The sequence below is a fragment of the Amaranthus tricolor genome, chromosome 6, assembly GCF_026212465.1.
Source record: "Amaranthus tricolor cultivar Red isolate AtriRed21 chromosome 6, ASM2621246v1, whole genome shotgun sequence".
Taxonomy (NCBI): Eukaryota; Viridiplantae; Streptophyta; class Magnoliopsida; order Caryophyllales; family Amaranthaceae; genus Amaranthus; species Amaranthus tricolor.
This window is the reverse complement of record NC_080052.1, coordinates 12,933,058-12,951,801: the sequence shown is the minus strand read 5'-3', so window position 1 is coordinate 12,951,801 and position 18,744 is coordinate 12,933,058. Positions and strand designations below refer to the sequence as shown.

Here is an 18,744-nt window from a genome sequence, read left to right as displayed (position 1 = left end):
TATTCATATTACAATAGCTTGATCCCAACTTACATCAGACGTAATGTCAATTTACATCAGACATATTGATACTTAGATCAAACTTGATGTCAACTTACATCATATCTAATGCCAATAAATTCTGATGTAATTTAGTACTAAGTCTAACTTAAGTTTGCACTGATCATAATATAAGTTGAGATTAATTATGCTTAAAGTTGGTATTTATTATTAAATTTAATGTGTTATTAGATAGTCATAAAGAAACCTTTAAAAAGTCGATATGAATAATATATTATATAAATGGGCATATATATAGTCCAAATTGAATATGTTAATAGTAAAATTATGACATATAAATTGACATTGATGTTTAATGATCTAACTCAATTTTAAACGTATAAGCTTCAATTATCGTTTTAAAAATAAGTATTCGAAGTCTATAAAGATATTGTATAGATTTTAGTTCAAATTGAATATGTAAATAATTAAATTATGACATATAATTTGACAATGATGTTTTATAATTTAACTTAATTTTAAACTTATAATCTTCAATTATCGTTTTAAAGATAAGTATTCAAATTGTATAGACATATTGTGTAGTATTTAGTTTAAATTTAATATGTTAAAAGTAAAATTGTGACACATAAATTGACAATTGATGTTTTATTATCTAACTCAATTTTGAACTTTTAATCTTCAATTATCGATTTTAAGATAAGTATTCAGATTGAATAGAGTTATTGCAACACATTAAGTTCAAATTGAATATGTTAGAATTAAAATTGTGATATATAAATTGACATTAAATCCTCGTCCGCATCTCTTCGTAATGTCTTAAAAGTCATTTTGATGCCGATTTCATTTATTAAATCTTCCATTAGAGAGGTTTTTAGAGTTTTACAAATGAAATGTCGATTTTCTGGATAATTTCTTGAAGATTTTAAGAGATTTATATATAATTAAATGAGCAAATATTTACCATGTTGAATTTATTTATTAAATCCTCCATTAAAGAGATGTTTGGAGTTTTGAAGATCAATTATCTATTTTCTTTGATGATTTCTTGAAGATTTTCAGAGATTTTGTAAATAATTGAATTTGCAGATCTTTTTGATTTTGTTTCCTAAATGTCGAGTTGAAATTTGGCAGTTTGAAAATCAATCCGTGAATTCCGTTTTCAAAAATAGCAGTTTATATTTCCTCTTTTTTTTAATAATTGTTAATGAAGATTATTGTTAATAATTATAGATGGGCCGTCTCATATTGAGACGGTCTCGACCAAGACTAGCTATAATATCTATTAATTCTCCCAACACAAATTCTTATAAGAGACGGTTTTTTGGAGAGACTATTACTAATTGGCAAATATAGAGTAAGTGACCTATGAAATGATTCAGATTTTGGCTATTTTTTTTTATTTATAATCTTATCTTATTAGATCTTCGATGAGAAGTCTGTAGGGTGGATGCTGTATTTTAAGTTGATCTTCCACTTATTTATATGTTAATTGATTTTTATTTGCAGTGGCTTGCATGCCACAAAACTTATTGCTTTGATTTGGTGGCCATTGGATTTCTATGTGTGGGTCCATATAAAGGACGAAAATCTTTGAATGGCTTCAACATAAGAGTCTTTGGTAATACTCGATGATGATGAGATTTTACGCATAATGTTGTTACTATGAGTGGTCTTGGAAGGTGTTTTTGGTAAATAATGGTAAACTTTGTTTTTAACTGCCCTAATTTGTCTAATTGGGAGTACTCTAATCTAAATTTGGTGGTGTTTAAACATGGTTAAATTCTTTTATGATGTTTAAAAATTCATGAATTTTTTTGTGACCTATGTGAAGGTCAATGTTGGTAAATTGTTGATTACTGTATATAGTGAGATTATGATAGAGCTTTACTTTTATATTATTTTATTATCTTTATTTCCTTTTTATTATAGTTATTATCAGTTAAATATTACTAACTTCTACTATTATTGTTATATATTAATATTATTATTAGTATTATTATTAGTATAATTAATAATAATAATAATAATAATAATAATAATAATAATAATAATAATAATAATTATTATTATTATTATTATTATTATTATTATTATTATTATTATTACTATTACTATTACTATTACTATTACTATTACTATTATTATTACTATTATTATTATTATTATTATTATTATTATTATTATTATTATTATTATTATTATTATTATTATTATTATTATTATTACTACTAATATTATTATTATTATTATTATTATTATTATTATTATTATTATTATTATTATTATTATTGTAATTATTAGCTTTATTATTATTATTAGTATTAGAAACAAGGGAGACTAAGAAAAATTGAAGCAAAAAAGGTGCAGCAGCCAACTCGTGGCTCGCGAGTAAAGTCGCGGCCCGCTACCTGAGCGTTCCAATTTTTTAAAAGTTGCCACCTTCTATTCCCAAATTAAAAATCCTAAAAGTAAAATCCTCTCCATTTTCCCCAAATAGAACCCTAATTTTAATTTGGATTTTTTGATTTTCGCTCTACTTCGAATCTGTATTCAAGTTCTCAAGTTATCAATTGGACTTCACTGATATTTTATTGGTTCTCTTGTGACTTGTCTGATTTAATATCTAAAATCAGTATAATTAATTTCAAAGTTTGGGTGAGAATTTTACAAACTGTGGTCTAAATTGCTTTATTCATGTTTTATAGAAGTATTCGTTCTGTTTTAACTCTTAAGTGTCTCAATTACAGACTGTGGTTGTTAATAATTTTTCTGTATTTTAGGAAATGATATTGTAATTATACAGAATTCATTGACAATATTAAAGAAAATTGTAATTATATATTTTATACAGGTTTCACAATATTCTAAATATGTGTCTAAAGTTAATGCCCTAAAAAGTTTTTATTGTATGCTTTCTCACAATAAAAAAATTGATTCTACAGTTCTTAATAATTTAAGAAAATAATGTTTCTGTATTTTAGGAATTAATTTGGGCGGAAAACTATTGAAAGAGAGGCTGACATGTGCCAGTTTGTTTCTTTATTAGTATTCTTTATAGATTATAGATTATAGATTATAGATTGAAACTTATACTCGGGAATAGAGCATTGATAAACTTTTTTTTTTTTTATCTATTTTACGAATGGGGTCTACTTTTTTCTGCAAAATAATCTCACGAATTGAAAGGCTAAAAGGGTTAGCATCGATTTACTCCCAAGTCTTGTACGACCATAATATTGAATTTTGATGTGGAGAAGGAAGATGAACTTGAAGATAAGAAACCATTAAAGATCAAATCTTGGAAATGAAGGAGGTGAACGGGAAATGATGAGATCAGGCGTAAAAGGGAAATGATAATAAAATCGAACATGATATTGATTTTTACTTATAAAAGTCATTTTTTTTCTGTTTGTTTTTTGAATGGATTTTTTCTAATTACTTACTCTCTCCGTTCCTAAAAAAATATATTACAAAAAAACTTTTTAAATGATAAATATTATTTTATTGAATAATTAATTTAATGAAAGAAAAATAGAAACAACAAGCATTAAAAGTATAGATGTATTAAAATAAAGTTCGTTGAAAAAAAATTTGTGGACCACAATTATTAAAAATATTTTAAGTTAATGAAAAACATGTATGAATTATAAACAATACAAAAATGTTATAATTAATATTAGTGAAAAATATGTAAGCACTATAAGGATTTTTAAAATATTAAAATAAGGTTAAACAAGGTTGGTTATATTCAAAATTCATGATATAAAAAGTAAAATTCTTGATGAAAACAACAAATAAAAAAACTTAAAATGACAACTATAAACAATTTTTAAGAAGTGAAGAGAATATTTTTTATGAACTAAATAGGGTTCACTAACTTCATAGAATACTTATATTAAATTTGATATCGACTAACATTCCTTTCAAAAAAAAGAAATCAACTCGATCTCATAACTCCTACAAAACTTGTATCTTATCAAATTTATTTACTCCTATTTTAATTTTAAAAACAAAAACAATATGAACAACACAATAATCGGATTGTAGAAATTTTCATACATTTTTTCTCGAGAAATTTGCAAATAAGTGCCTTTAAGTTTAGGGCTTTTGCGAATTACAGTCTTAAAGTATTTTTTGCGAATTACTGGCTCCAAAGTATTAAAGTCTACACCATTCAGGCCAAGTGATCGTTGACCAATACAAATGACCTTTGACCAGCCTAAATGATCGTTGACCATCACTACCAATCATAATCACCTTTGACTTTCCTAATTACCAATAGGACGCTTATGTCTTAGCGCTTTATCATCCTTTTCACCCATCATAACGGTACTTTTTCAAAAAACGGACGTCACAACTACCCTTATGAGGCAAGTCTTTCGAAATTCCGGTCGAAACAAGTACTAATTCGCCTATTTCTCGATACATAGATTGAAAAAGATATTTAACATCATTTTTACCATCATAACGATATTTTTTTTTAAAAAAGGGACATCGCTATAATTTTAAATATCTTTTTCGGTCTATATGTTGAGAAATAGGCGATTAATACTTGCTTCAACCGAATTTTCGAAAGAGTTACCCCATAAGGATAATTGCGACGTCCGTTATTTAAAAATGTATCGTTATGATGGGTAAAAACGAGGTTAAGTATCTTTTTCGGTCTACGTATGGGCAAGTAGGAAAATAAGTACTTGTTTCAACCGAATTTCCGAAAGAGATATCCTTTAAGGGTAATTGTGGCATCCGTTTTTCGAAAAAATATTGTTATGATGGGTAAAAACGATGCTAAATATCTTTTTCAGTCTACATGTCGGAAATAGGCGAATTAGTATTTGTTTCGACCAGATTTTTGTAAGAGTTACCCCATAAGAGTAGTCGTGACGTCCATTTTATGAAAAAATATCATTATGATGGGTAAAAAGAACGTTAAAGTGCTAAAACATAAGAATGCTATGGGTAATTAGGAAAGTCAAAGGTGTTTAGTGATGGTCAAAGGTCATTTTGGCTGGTCAAAGGTCATTTGGGTTGGTCAACGGTCACTTGGCCTGAGTGGTGTAAATTTTGATACTTTGGAGGCAGTAACTCACAAAAAATAAACTTTAAGACTGTAATTCGTAAAAGTCCTAAAATTAAAATTAAAGATAGTTATTTGCAAATTATTTTTTTCTATCATGCGTTTATATCATTTGTTACAATTAATTGCTTTTTGTCAAATGTAACTAACAAAATTAATAATAAGAATATTGTAGTATTTCTATTCCCATAGCTAATAAGATGATATAAAAAACTTGTAGTATAATTTAAGAGTGAACAATCACTATAATAATTTAAATGAGTATTAAGAGGGAATTGTTAAAAGGTAGAGAGAATATAAGGAGAAAAGTAGTATATGAGATGAACTTATATCAGTTTTCTTATATAACCTTATCACAACATTCAAGATCTTGCACATATATATAGTGCAAGATAGTCAAAGGAGACAAATATATTACTATTGCAAGAGATAGAATTCCACAAAACAATGCATTCAATGTATTGTTCCATCACAACACTCCCCCTTGAATGCATTACATATATGTGGAAATTTTATTATGACATTCATAATCTTAAAACTGTCTCATTAAAAACCTTTATCAGGAAAAACCCAGTGGAATAAAAAAAAACTGATCAAAGGAAAAAAAGTGTACAGTGAGCATATTTCACCCCTGAAGTTAACATATGTCTCGAAATCGGCACATCCCAATCTTGCGTACCAAATACACAAATTGCTTTGACGGGAGTGACTTTGTGAATAAATCAGCGGGGTTTTCACATGATTGAATTTCTTGGACTTTCATCTTTTTATCTATCTGTAGATCATGTGCGAATAAAAATTTTGGTGACAAGTGTTTTGTTCTGTCTCCTCTGATGTATCCTTCTCTGACTTGATTGATACATGCATCATTATCTTCATAAACTGTAGTTGGAGCCCTAGTTGTATCGTTTAAGCCACAATCCTTTTGGAGTTGGCCGATCATGGACCTCAACCATACACACTCACGGCTGGCTTCATATAAATCTATCAGTTCTGCATGATTTGAGGATGTAGCCGTTAGAATTTGTTTTGTTGATTTCCAGGATATTACGGTTCCTGCATATGTAAATACATATCCAGTTTGTGACTTGGCCGTATGTGGATCAGATAGATACCCTGCATCAGCATATCCAGTGAGTATGGCATCATATCCTGACTGGAAAAATAATCCAAGGTCTATAGTTCCCTTTAGGTATCGAAATAGATGTTTTATCCCATTCCAATGTCTTTCTGTTGGTGCATTGCTATACCTAGCTAATAAATTTACAGAAAATGATATATCAGGTCTTGCATTATTTGCTAAGTACATTAAAGCACCAATGGCACTCAAGTATGGCACTTCCGGGCCTGAAATTTCTTCGTCTTCTTCTTGTGGGCGGAATGGGTCATCTTTTATATTTAGTGATCGTACCACCATTGGGGAACTTAGTGGATGAGCCTTGTCCATGTAAAATCGTTTCAAAACTTTCTTAGTATAATTGCTCTGATGGACAAATATTCCACTTTTCAAATGTTTAATTTGTAGACCAAGACAGAATTTAGTTTTTCCTAAATCCTTCATCTCAAATTCTTTCATCAAATATTTAGTTGTTATCTCAATTTCTCTTGGGGTCCCAATCAGATTTAAGTCATCTTCATACACAACAATTATTACAAAACCGACTTGCGATCGTTTGATGAATACACATGAGCTGATTTGGTTGTTTTTGAATCCTGCTTTCATAAGACATTCACTCAAACGATTATACCACATTCGCCCAGATTGCTTTAACCCATACAGTGATTTCTTTAATTTTATAGAAAATATTTCTTTGGGTATATTTTTTATTGGTAAGTTTAGCCTTTCAGGGACCTTCATATAGATGACTGTGTCGAGTGACCCATATAAATACGCAGTTACGACATCCATCAATCTCATGTGTAGGGATTGAGAAACCGTTAAACTTACCAAAAATCTGAGTGTAGTTGCATCAACTATTGGGGATTATGTTTCTTCATAATCAACTCCTGGCATTTGAGAAAAACCTTGAGCTACAAGTCTTGCCTTGTATCTAACAATTTCATTTTTCTCATTTCGTTTTCTTACAAATACCCATTTGAAGCCTACGGGTTTTATGCCTTTTGGAGTTTGTAAAATTTGCCCAAAAACTTTCCTTTTTTCTAATGATTTTAATTCTGCCTCAATTGGTTCTTTCCATCTTGGCCAATCAGGTCTTTTTCTGCATTCATTTATCGATATTGGCTCAAGATCATTTTCATCATTTATTATTTCAATAGCTACGGAATAAGCAAAGGATTCATTTGGAATGATCCCTTTTCGATTCCATTTTTTCTTGCAGAAAATATAATTTATTGAGATTTCATAATTTTCATCCTTTTCATTATCGGAGATGTCTTGATTTTCTCCTTTATTTTCATTTTCATTTAGAATGTTATTTTGTGCACCTTCTAGTTTTCTCAATTTTCTTGGTTTTAAATCTTTTGAACCAAGTGGCCTTCCACGCTTTCTTTGCACAACAATTTCATCACTTTTTTCTTTTTCATCAGGAATTTCTATTCGAGCTGGAGTATTAGCTGCTGGTATATGTGATATTGTAACTTTCTTAGTATCTGTGAATGCATCAGGTAATTGGTTAGCAACACTTTGTAGATGAACAATTCGTTGTACTTCTTGTTCACATGATTTTGTTTTTGGGTCTAAATATTCTAAATGTGTTGCTTTCCAAATAAGTTCCATATTTCTTTTCTGTAAGTCCACATTCTCTCCCCCTAAGGATGGGAATATTGTCTCATTAAAGTGTCAATCAGCAAATCTAGCTTGAAATTGATCACCAGTTAATGGTTCAAGATATCGAATGATTGATGGAGATTCAAAACCGACATATATTCCCATTCTTCTTTGTGGACCCATTTTTGTACATTGAGGGGGAGCAATGGGCACATATACAGCACATCCAAAGATTTTCAAATGTGAAATATTTGGTTCATAACCAGCTACTAATTGCATTGGCGAATATTTACGATAAGCTGTAGGTCTTAGCCTAATCAATGATGCTGCATGTAATATTGCATAACCCCAGGCCGATGATGGTAATTTTGATTTCATTAGCAGTGGTCTTGCAATTAATTGCAATCTCTTAATTAAGGATTCAGCAAGACCATTTTGTGTGTGAACATGTGGCACAGGGTGTTCCACTTTAATTCGCCGGCGTTGTCCAATCTAATACTTTTTATTGTATAATCAGGAAAATGATTTTTTAATTTGATGATTTGTGCAAGTAGTTTTGCAAATGCATTGTTTCTACTTGATAGAAGGTTTACATGTGACCATCTTGTGGAAGCATCTATTAAGACCATGAAGTACCTAAAAGGTCCACATGGTGGATTAATTGGTCCACATATATCTCCTTGAATTCTTTCAAGAAATATAGGAGATTCAGTAACAATCTTATTTACTGATGGTCTAGTAATAAATTTTCATAGAGAACAAGAGGTGCATAAGAGCTCATTCGACTAGGAAATCTTAATATTTCTTAGTGGATCCCCGACTGAATTTTCTATTATTTTATACATCATCCCAGTGCCAGGATGGCCTAAGCGGTCATGCCATAAGGTGAATAGCTCCTTATTGTCTAATCTTATCATATTTATTTCAATCGGGGCATATATGGGTGAGATACAACCCCGATGAATATGCTGGCATCCTTTCAAGGATAATTTTCGTTCCATTTCTTTCTGCTGTAAGGCATAAGAATTCTTTTTCATTTATACTTTTGGTTTCCATATGGTAACCATTTTATCTTATTGCCTTGAAACTGATAAGATTTCTTCGAGATTTACTCAAGTATAGTGCATCATTTATTTCTATTTTGTCCGCATAGGGAGTATGATGCATGCTTTTCCAGTGCCTTCGATTAATTTTGTTGTTCCTGATATGGTATTGACATTTGCCTCAAGCAATGTAAGGTTTGAAAAATACTCTCGATTTTTCAATATCGTATGTGTTGCTCCACTGTCCAGGAGGCAATGAAATGTTGATCCAATTACTAACATTTCCTTTCCTAAGACAAGAGAAGAAGAAGAAGAAAAAAAATTTTATATTATTAATATAAAGCTAGAATACTCAATACAAAAACATAAGTAAAGAATTACAACTTATCAAATGAAAAACAAGTTAGATAAACAGAAAATGCATCTAGTCATTTCAAAAGATGTAATTATCTTCTTTTTGGGGATCAAGCTTGTGGAGGTTCACATCCTCAGTAAAGAAATCAGAGACATCTAAGGTGGGCCCAAATGTACTTCCTTCATTTACAAAATTTACTTCTGCCCCTTTTCCTTTGTTTTTTTCGGAAGCTTGATATAAATCCACTAAATGTTTGGCGGTACGACAAGTTCGCCCCCAATGTCCAGTCATGCCACATATATTACATGTGCTTTTGTATTTCTGGACTTATTTAAAATTATCATTTCGGGGGGGAAATATATTTCTTTCATAAACGTGGCTACGTCCATGGCCACGACTAAGTCCATGACCACGACCACGACTACGGCCATAGAAATTTCCTTGTTCGAAAGTATTCATGCCGCTCTTTTCGTGATATTTTCCACGACCTTTGCCTCTTATAAAATAGTTCCCACGACCTCGATGGCGCACATTCCTCTCAATCATATTTGTGTCATTAAAGGGCATAGTCCCAACAGGTCTCTTGTTTTGATTTTTCAATAATAGTTCATTATTTTGTTCCGCAACAAGAAGTGTTTTCAGCAATTCATGATATTTCTTGAAATGTCTTTCACGATATTGTTGTTGTAACAAAATGCTATTTACGTGAAAGGTTGATAATGTTTTTTTCTATCATTTCTTCATCTGTTATTATTTGTCCACAATAGACTAATTTAGATTTTATCAGATGAAGGGCTGAATTATAATCACAGATTGATTTGAAATCTTGAAATCTTAAGTCTCGCCATTCATCGATGGCCTTTGGGAGAAGTACACTTTTATTATGGCCAAATCTTTCATTTAGCTCTTCCCAAAGTAATTTTGGGTCCTCATAATTGGTGTATTCATGCTTGAGACTGTCGGTTAAATGATGTCTCAAAATTGATGCAGCTTTTGCCTTATCTTCCTCAATTTTTATGGGATCTCTTTCGATACCCTTTCCTTTGTCGGTGGGATTAAGTTCAATTATTGTGCATAATAAACTTTTTTCTTTTAGATATAATTTGACATCTGAAGCCCATTTTATAAAATTGTTTCTTGTTAATTCCAAGGCATTGAATTCTCTTTTTTTTAGATCAGCCATTATTTTCTACAATTGAGAAAATGACAAGGTTATTTAATGATTTTGTGTATCATCAGATATATTAAAGCATATTAGTCTTATCTCCCCCTGATTTAATATCTCAAACATAATAAGTACAATATAATTATAAATAAAAATATAATAGATAGTATTAATAGATAATAAAACAAACAAAAAATAAATACATATTGCTAAACAAATGCAAGATTTATAATTTATTTTTGGATAATTAGGTAGCGCATTAATGCTACGAGTAATACAATTAAACCCATAATGATAAGAAATGCGTCTAGTATTTTACTTATATTGTCGGCAATTGGATTGATGTGTGTGTTTGTAGATGTATTATTTGCCATGGATGGTTAAAGGAGGAAGAAGATGAAGAAAAAAAAATTATTTATTGTGTTTGGGATAAGGTGTGAGTGGTGTGTGTGTGTTTGTGACGGTAGAAATCCTTATTTACAGGGGGTAAAAAGGTAAATTTTTTTAATTAATTATGTATTATTATTTTTTTTTTTCAGAATCGAACCCTTGACGATTTACTTAAATTATAATTTTTCGGACCACTCTGGCATTCATCCCAGGTGATATTTTACAATTAGAAAAGGATTTTATGTTGAGTAGAAATGATGTGGTCATCTCTGCTAATAATCTGTGTTATAGGTAAATTAAGAAAATTTATTATTATAATGTTAAACAAAATAGAATCGAATAAAATCGTTATTTATTATTATTTGAAGGTGAAATTATATTTTATGAGTTTATTAAGTGATTATATAATTTATAGACTAAAATAACCAAATGCATATGCACATAATATGATGACATGATCAGATAAATAGAGATAAAACCGTCCATAAAGGCGATAACAATACTAAATTAGCCAGTCCATAAAGGCGGTCATTACAAAATAATATTAGCCAGTCCATATAGGCGGCTGAAAAAGTAAAAAGAAACAAAAAGATTAAATGACATTATTAAAATAAATTATTTTATGGGTTAATAGTCTGAAAACGTTTGTTACTAGTTTCTTCGCCGTCGTTATTTTTTCATTTATTATTTTCTTGTGGGACTGTAGGATCATTAGTAGGTTGGACTGGTGGGTTATCAGTAGATTGTGGTGGCTGATTAGTAGGTCGTGCTGGTGGATTAGCTGCATTATTGGGACTTGGCATTGAGTTTTCATTTATATGGGTATTATTTGGATTATGTCTTCGCAATTTGTTTGGATCACTATTAGCTGGGTTGGTAGTAACATATACAATTTTCTTCAAGGATAAAATATAGAACGATGTTAGTAACACCTTGAATAATAATATTGATACCATTTGATTGTTGGTCCATATTGTGGCTAAAAAAATTATAATGTTTTGAGAAAAAATATTACCTTCTTGGGTTTTGAGAGCGAAAAATGGTGCTGATAACGTGTTAAAAGTTAGGGAGAATATAAGGAGAAAAGTAGTATATGAGATGAACTTATATCAGTTTTCTTATATTACCTTATCATAGCATTCAAGATCTTGCACATATATATAGTGCAAGATGATCAAAGGAGACAAATATATTACAATTACAAGAGATAGAATTCCACAAAACAATGCATTCAATGTATTGTCCCATAACAACAGAATATAATATTAGTACAACTTGCCTTCTTTTAGATAGCAACGAAAAACCTGTATTATATACCGATTCAACTCACAACTCCGACCATCATCATTTAACCCTAAAAAATGATGTCTTCTTCATCTTCTCCCGATCGTTCCTTCCACAATTTCTGCTTATTATTCCTCAACTTTATCTCCTTCCCAACTTTTCTGTGCTGCAATTTCATCCAAGCCCCATATGGCCGTCACATCCGATCAGGGTGGGGGCCCACAATCCCTTCATGGGTTTCATGGTTTCTCATGGAAAGCCCAACAGTTTTTTTCTCTCTCCTGATCTACCCATTTGGCCGCCACGTGTCTTCCCTCAGGTCTTTCTCTCTTCTCTCGGTTTTCCTCCTTCATTACATCCACCGCACCATAATTTACCCTTTATTTCGCCTTCACCGGAATTCTAATGGCAGTTTCCCGATCTCGGTTTCTCTCATGGCTTTCACGTTTAACTTGTTGAATTCATATGTGCAGATTAGATGGGTTTCGCATTACGGGGATTATGAAGCCGATGAGTGGTTTTGGGAGCGGTTTTTGGTTGGATTAGTGGTTTTTGGATTTGGTATGGTGGTAAATGTGAAATCCGATTTGGTTTTGGTGGGCTTGAAGGCCCAAGGTGGTGGGTATAAGATTCCAAGAGGTGGGCTTTTTGAGTTGATCAGTTGTCCGAATTATTTGGGTGAGATTATTGAGTGGTTGGGCTGGGCTATTATGACTTGGTCTTGGGCTGGGGTTGGATTTTTGTTGTATACTTTTTCTAATTTAGTGCCTAGAGCTATGGGTAATCATAAGTGGTATTTAGAGAAGTTTAAAGAAGAATATCCAAGAAACAGGAAAGCTGTAATTCCTTTTTTGTATTAAGATTTGGTTTTGAATCGTTGTCAGAATTAGTGTGTTTAATTATGCAGAGTACTTTGTGACATTGTGTGATTGTGTGATAGATAGATTTGCGTTTGTGTAAAATTTGAATAAGTAATGAGAAATTGGATGTCTTCAACATAAGAATCCCTTAGAAGCCCTGAGCCAAAAAAAAAAAAAAAATAGAGTCTCTAAAAATTGAAAATTTTAGAACTACTTAAAATTATAAAACTATTAAATAGAATAGTTAAAAATTATTAAACTTTAAAATTACACTAAATCAACAATCAATAATCATAAGTTAACAATTGGAAAGAACCAATATTGTTTCTCTTCAATTGTTTTCTATCTTCAATTTTATAAAAATAAAGCAATAACTTGCATTAATTACAAAAAATTCTCTTCTCCTGGCTTCTCTATAGCTTGATTAAGAACAAATTAATTGTTTGTCAACCCTTTTCAAGCCAATTAATTAAGAACTAGGATTATACTCTTATCACGTATGGTTGGGGTTTACCTTTGTTTTTTACAGATTGTCTTGGTTCATAACATGTAGGACCTTTCACAAAATTTAGCAAAGTTCTTGTATAAAACATTTTACCACTTCTTGGATATGCTTGATAATTATCAATTAAGCATTAACAAATCATACATTATACTAAAAAGTTTGAAATATTCCAAGTATCACAATTATAGAATATTTGTCAATGAAACTCATTTATTGGCAAACGAAAAACGACATGACATTTAATCTTGACTAATATCTCTACTATTAAAGTATCTTTGACTAACATTTATTTATAGTTAAATTGAGTAGATATAATATACTGTGTAATATATTATTGACAATTTTCAAAATTACAGAGTTAATATATACAAATAATTATCAAAATGAGCATTTGTACTACATAATATCTCTGACTTTAATTTTTAATATTATATTTTTATACATGTAGATGCTAAAAAAATTGTGCATTGTACGAACTTCTACACTAGTTTATACTAAATGTAATCATAACATAGGACAAAACTTAAAGTATTAACGATGTTATCACAATGATACACTTGAATAGATATTATGATCTGATGGTCCCTCTTAAATTGAAGGCTAGAATTAAATCTCGAAAAGAAAAACTGAATTTAGTGAACTCATATGTTCTTCGTAACCATTGAAAGTAATAGTATTTGAAAAATCTTCAATTGCACCAAATGATGTTGTTACATGTGTATTTTGTTTGTGTAATTGTAGTACATACTAAGTTTATCTTTGATGACTCTTTTGTTGTGAATTTGTAAGTTAAGATAAAATTATAGGAGTTACTTCAAATGTATTATTCTAACTTTATTTCTCAAACATTTTACCTTCTCTAGTAAACTCTCACTCTATAGTGCACTGCATTAGGGAATATAAAAAGAGAGGTTAAAAAATAATTGGAAAATTTACTCAAAATAATTCGAACTATCACTCATTGGCCAAAAATAATCCCCACTATCACTTATTGGCCAAAAATAATCCTAACTATCACTTTTTTCTTTTTAATAATCCCAACTATTACCATAGTTTGTTCATAACATACCCTTCTCCCTCATTACCTACTACAACCAGTTATAATAGTGCAGTTAAAACCCATCCCCTCCATCTATTTAAGTCCTTCTTCTTCTTCTTCCCCATTACTCTTAACTCCATTGATGAACCCTAAATCCTCAAATAATTAAAATGAAATTAGAAATTGTTAAAGCTTTATTTCCTTAAAATCTTCCAAATTCCTACAAGTTCTGATAACATCCCCTAAAACTAATGAATTTTGCTTGTTTTTCTAAGTTTTCAAACCCCAAATCTAAGAGTCCACTTTATAGAGAAACCTTGACTTAATACCATGGTCTTCCTGCACAATTGCGGATTGCCAAACGAGTTACCAAGCCATAACAAATTCTATGGTTGTGCTAATTGGCCTGTAAGTGCTCAATTTATAAAATTTTTCAATTTGGTTTTTTTTTTTTTACCAAATATAAATCATACCTGATTTTTTCTATGCTTGTGCTAGGATACCAACTGTAAGTTTTTCAAGTGGGAAGATGATAATGATAAATCAGGAAATGAGATTGACAAGCATGAACAATTAGAGGTTGAAATTAGAGCTTTACTTGACAAAATCCAAAAATTAAAGCATAACTTCGACTATGGAAGTGCTTATTACATCACTCAAAGTTGAAAATACAAACTAAATAGCACAGTGAAGGCCGTAAGAATTATGCTTGTGTTCTCATGGTTCATCTTTTTTGTGATTGTATTTCTTCTTAATTAGCATTGTAGAAGTTCGTTTGATGTAATTGCAAGAAATGTACTACAATGCATTATCAATATTGATGTAATTGCCATAATTCTTGGACCAACATTCCATTTGATTTCAATCAACATTTCATTACTGCCATAAGCTAATGTACACGATGGCATATGGTTTTGAGTATTGGAAATCTTCAACATAGAAACTGCCCTTACAAACATGGTAAATGCCGTAGAAACTGCCATAGTAATTACATGGAAACAAACATAGTAGTTGCCCTTATAATCACAATAAAATTACATTACATAGAAACTGCCATTACAATCAAATTGTATACAAGCTGGATTCATAATAAACAAAGAGTGTTCATATTCAACTCCAACCTTATTTACTACTAAATCATCTGAATCAAACCAAGAAATCAGGTTTGCATCAATTTCTATTGTACAACCTTCACCACCAACATAATCTAAAGCATTGTTTGTCCATTTGAATTTACCCCCAAACCAAAATTGAGCTGTAAACTTCTCAAATGCACATTCCTAAACCGAAAGAAAGGGAAAAAAACAACAACAAGAACGATTCAAAACCAACAAATTTAACAAAAACTTAACCTAATTATACATGAATTAAGAAGGGGAAAGCGAAAATACCATTAAAGAACCTCAATTCAGCGGTGCAATTGATCTTCTGTGCTTCAAATGATCTTCTTTACCAGCGAAATTTAACCTAAACCAAAAGATTTGATTTTTAAGGTTAATTTTTTGATTTGGGGAGGAAGAGATTTAGGAAGGATTTAGGTATGAAATTATGGAGGGAATTAATGGGGAAGTAATTGAGTATTGAATTGAAGGGGAAGACTGCATTGAATAGTAAAGTAAAAAATGAAAAAAGAAATTAAATTCATTTTTACCCATTGCAGCCGGTAACAAGGGGGAGGGGTATGCTATGAACAAACTATGGTAGTAGTTGAGATTATCAAAAAATAAGTGATAGTTGACATTATGTTTGGCCAATAAGTGATAGTTGTGATTATGTTGAGCAAATTTTCCAAAATAATTACCTAATATTAATTAGTCTTACATTAATTTATGGTTAGATTCTCTTATAAAACTAAATAGACATTATTATTAATATTAAAAAAAAATTTAGTTCTATCATGTCACCCTTTACAGAGTGCACAAAGAAGGGAAATTTTGAGTGGACTACTGAGGCACAAGCAGCCTTTGAGCATATTAAGGGGTTGATGTGTAAGGCACCTATTCTTAGACTACCCGACTTCACTAAACCCTTTGAGGTTGAGTGTGATGCTATAGTAGGAAGGGGATTGGGGCTGTTTTGATTCAGGAGGGAAGACCTATTGCCTACTTTAGTGAGAAATTAAATAGGACTAGACTTAACTATTCTACCTATGACAGAGAGTTCTATGCTATAGTAAAGGCATTAGAAACATGGTCACACTACTTGAAAGTTCAACCCTTCATCCTACACCCAGATCATGAATCACTTAAACACATCAATGGACAGAGTAAGCTGAACTCTAGGCATGACAAGTGGGTAGAATTCCTTCAATCCTTCACATTTTCAGCTAATTATAAGGCAGGGAAGGCTAATATTGTAGTTGAAGCTCTAAGTAGAAGATGCCATTTGTTAGCTATATTAGAAGCCAAAATCCTAGGCTTTGAGATGGTTAAGCCTTTATATCTTGAGGATCCTGACTTAGGGGACTTATATACTGAGTGCACACAGGGGCCAAGGGGACCTTTCTATATACAGGATGGATTTCTATTTAAAGGTAATAGGCTGTGCATACCTAGATCACCATTAAGGAATACCTTAGTCAAAGAGTACATGAGGGAACACTAGCAGGGCACTTTAGTATTTAGAAAACATTAGATATGCTAGCACAACACTTTTTCTGGCCTAAAATGCTAGGCACAGTGGGTAAGCACATTCTAAGATGTGAAGTTTGCATGAGGGCCAAACTAACCTTTCACAAAGGTGAATATAGACCACTATCTGTTGCTAGCCACCTATGGGAACATGTGAGTATGTATTTTATAGTAGCCCTACCTAGAACAGCAAGAGGGAAGGATGCCATAATGGTAGTAGTGGAAAGATTCTCAAAAATGGCCCATTTTATACCTTGCAATAAGACTAATGATTCTAGGCACATAGCAAAACTATATTTTGATGAAATCATTAGGTTTCATGGTATACCTCAAAGCATTGTTAGTGATAGGGACTCTAAGTTCTTAAGCACCTTTTGGACCAGCTTATAGACTATGTTGGGTACTAAGTTGTTGTTTAGCACTGCATATCATCCTCAAACGGATGGTCAGACAGAGGTAACAAATAGGACCTTGGGAAATATATTGTGAACATTAGTTAAGAAGAACATCAAGGATTGGGATGAAAAATTAGCCCATGTTGAATTTGCATATAACAGATGTCCCAGTCTGACTACTAAGTACTCACCATTTGAATGTGCGTATGGTTTTAATCCTATGACTCCTACTACTTTAGTTTGCTTACCATTGCAGGAACGAGGAACATGGAGTGCAGAGAAACAAGTTGTAGAAGCACAAAGAATTCATGCCCAAGTTCAAAATAACATATGCAAGCCAATGTCAAGTACAAGCACAAGGCAGACAGGGGATTCAAGGATGCAAGAAGCTTCAAAGTGGGAGACTATGTGTGGGTGCACCTAAGGAAAGACAAATTTGCCATGCATAGGAGCAACAAGCTCAAGCCAAGAGCAGATGGTCCTTTTCAGATCATTGCACAAGCAGGGGACAATGCATACACATTGGATTTGCCTTCCATCTATGGTGTATCCCCTACATTCAACATTGGGGACTTAGCACCCTACTACACGGATTTGGAATTGAGGTCAATTCCTTTTCAAGAAGGGGGGATGAGCCAAATCAACAAGGCTCAAATGAAGGAAACTACGAAGATTCAAGGGAACCAGCAAACAGCAACAACAACGTGGAAGATGAAACTACCTTGAAAGTTTCTACCTCTGCATTTGGTGTTACACCTGGTCCTGCATTCAGTTCATCAACACTGAACAATGATGCCCTTAATGTAAGCCAAAACAACCAAAGAAGAGATGATTTAATTAAGGGGAACCATCCACTACAGCTTGGGACAACAGACAAGCAAGAACAACCAACAACAGCAATAGAATCAGACATGCAGCAGAGTCTGATCATACTCGCTGACCAGGCCACTTTGACAGAGCCGTCCAGACAAATCCGGAGATCATGGGATGACGTGGAGGGCAAGAATGGAATCTCCATACATGACCCTTGCTGTCATGGTCCAAAAGTGCTCCTACTAGTCGAGGGAAGGGCACAAGAAACAGGGCCAAAGGTCACGTAGTCAGCAGATGTCCTGACAGGCGCTGATATTAGTTTCTGTTATTTCTGTTTTAAATAAGCACATGAACATCACGCGGGCAATATGTAACACCCTCAGAATAGGTCGAACTTTTGAAACACCCTTTATGAAAAACATGATCCAAAACCTACTCATGGGAGTGTTACCGCCAC

The 18,744-nt window shown here is 31.8% G+C and overlaps 2 protein-coding genes and 1 long non-coding RNA gene across 4 annotated transcripts; 1 reads left to right on the top strand and 2 right to left on the bottom strand.

The window, feature by feature from the left end:
* Positions 1–9,284: 9,284 nt before the first annotated feature.
* On the bottom strand, positions 9,285–10,389 carry LOC130815564 (uncharacterized). Its single transcript, XM_057682053.1, has 3 exons — positions 10,081–10,389; positions 9,582–9,788; positions 9,285–9,527 (listed from the first exon to the last, which is right to left on the bottom strand). Exons 1-3 carry the CDS (start codon positions 10,387–10,389, stop codon positions 9,285–9,287), a joined length of 759 nt encoding a protein of 252 aa, XP_057538036.1.
* Positions 10,390–12,038: 1,649 nt separating this feature from the next.
* LOC130815806 (steroid 5-alpha-reductase DET2) lies at positions 12,039–13,452 on the top strand. Of its 2 annotated transcripts, XM_057682285.1 has the most exons (2): positions 12,230–12,364; positions 12,519–13,452. In XM_057682285.1, the coding sequence occupies exons 1-2, from the start codon at positions 12,278–12,280 to the stop codon at positions 12,903–12,905; spliced, it is 474 nt and encodes a 157-aa protein (XP_057538268.1). In that variant the 5' UTR covers positions 12,230–12,277; the 3' UTR covers positions 12,906–13,452. The 2 variants fall into 2 exon arrangements, with proteins under 2 accessions (XP_057538267.1, XP_057538268.1); XM_057682284.1 differs by having other exon boundaries at positions 12,039–13,382.
* Positions 13,453–15,594: 2,142 nt separating this feature from the next.
* LOC130815301 (uncharacterized) lies at positions 15,595–18,632 on the bottom strand. Its single transcript, XR_009042556.1, has 3 exons — positions 18,196–18,632; positions 15,841–15,916; positions 15,595–15,729 (listed from the first exon to the last, which is right to left on the bottom strand). It is a non-coding gene; the product is annotated as an uncharacterized LOC130815301 (long non-coding RNA).
* Positions 18,633–18,744: the final 112 nt, after the last annotated feature.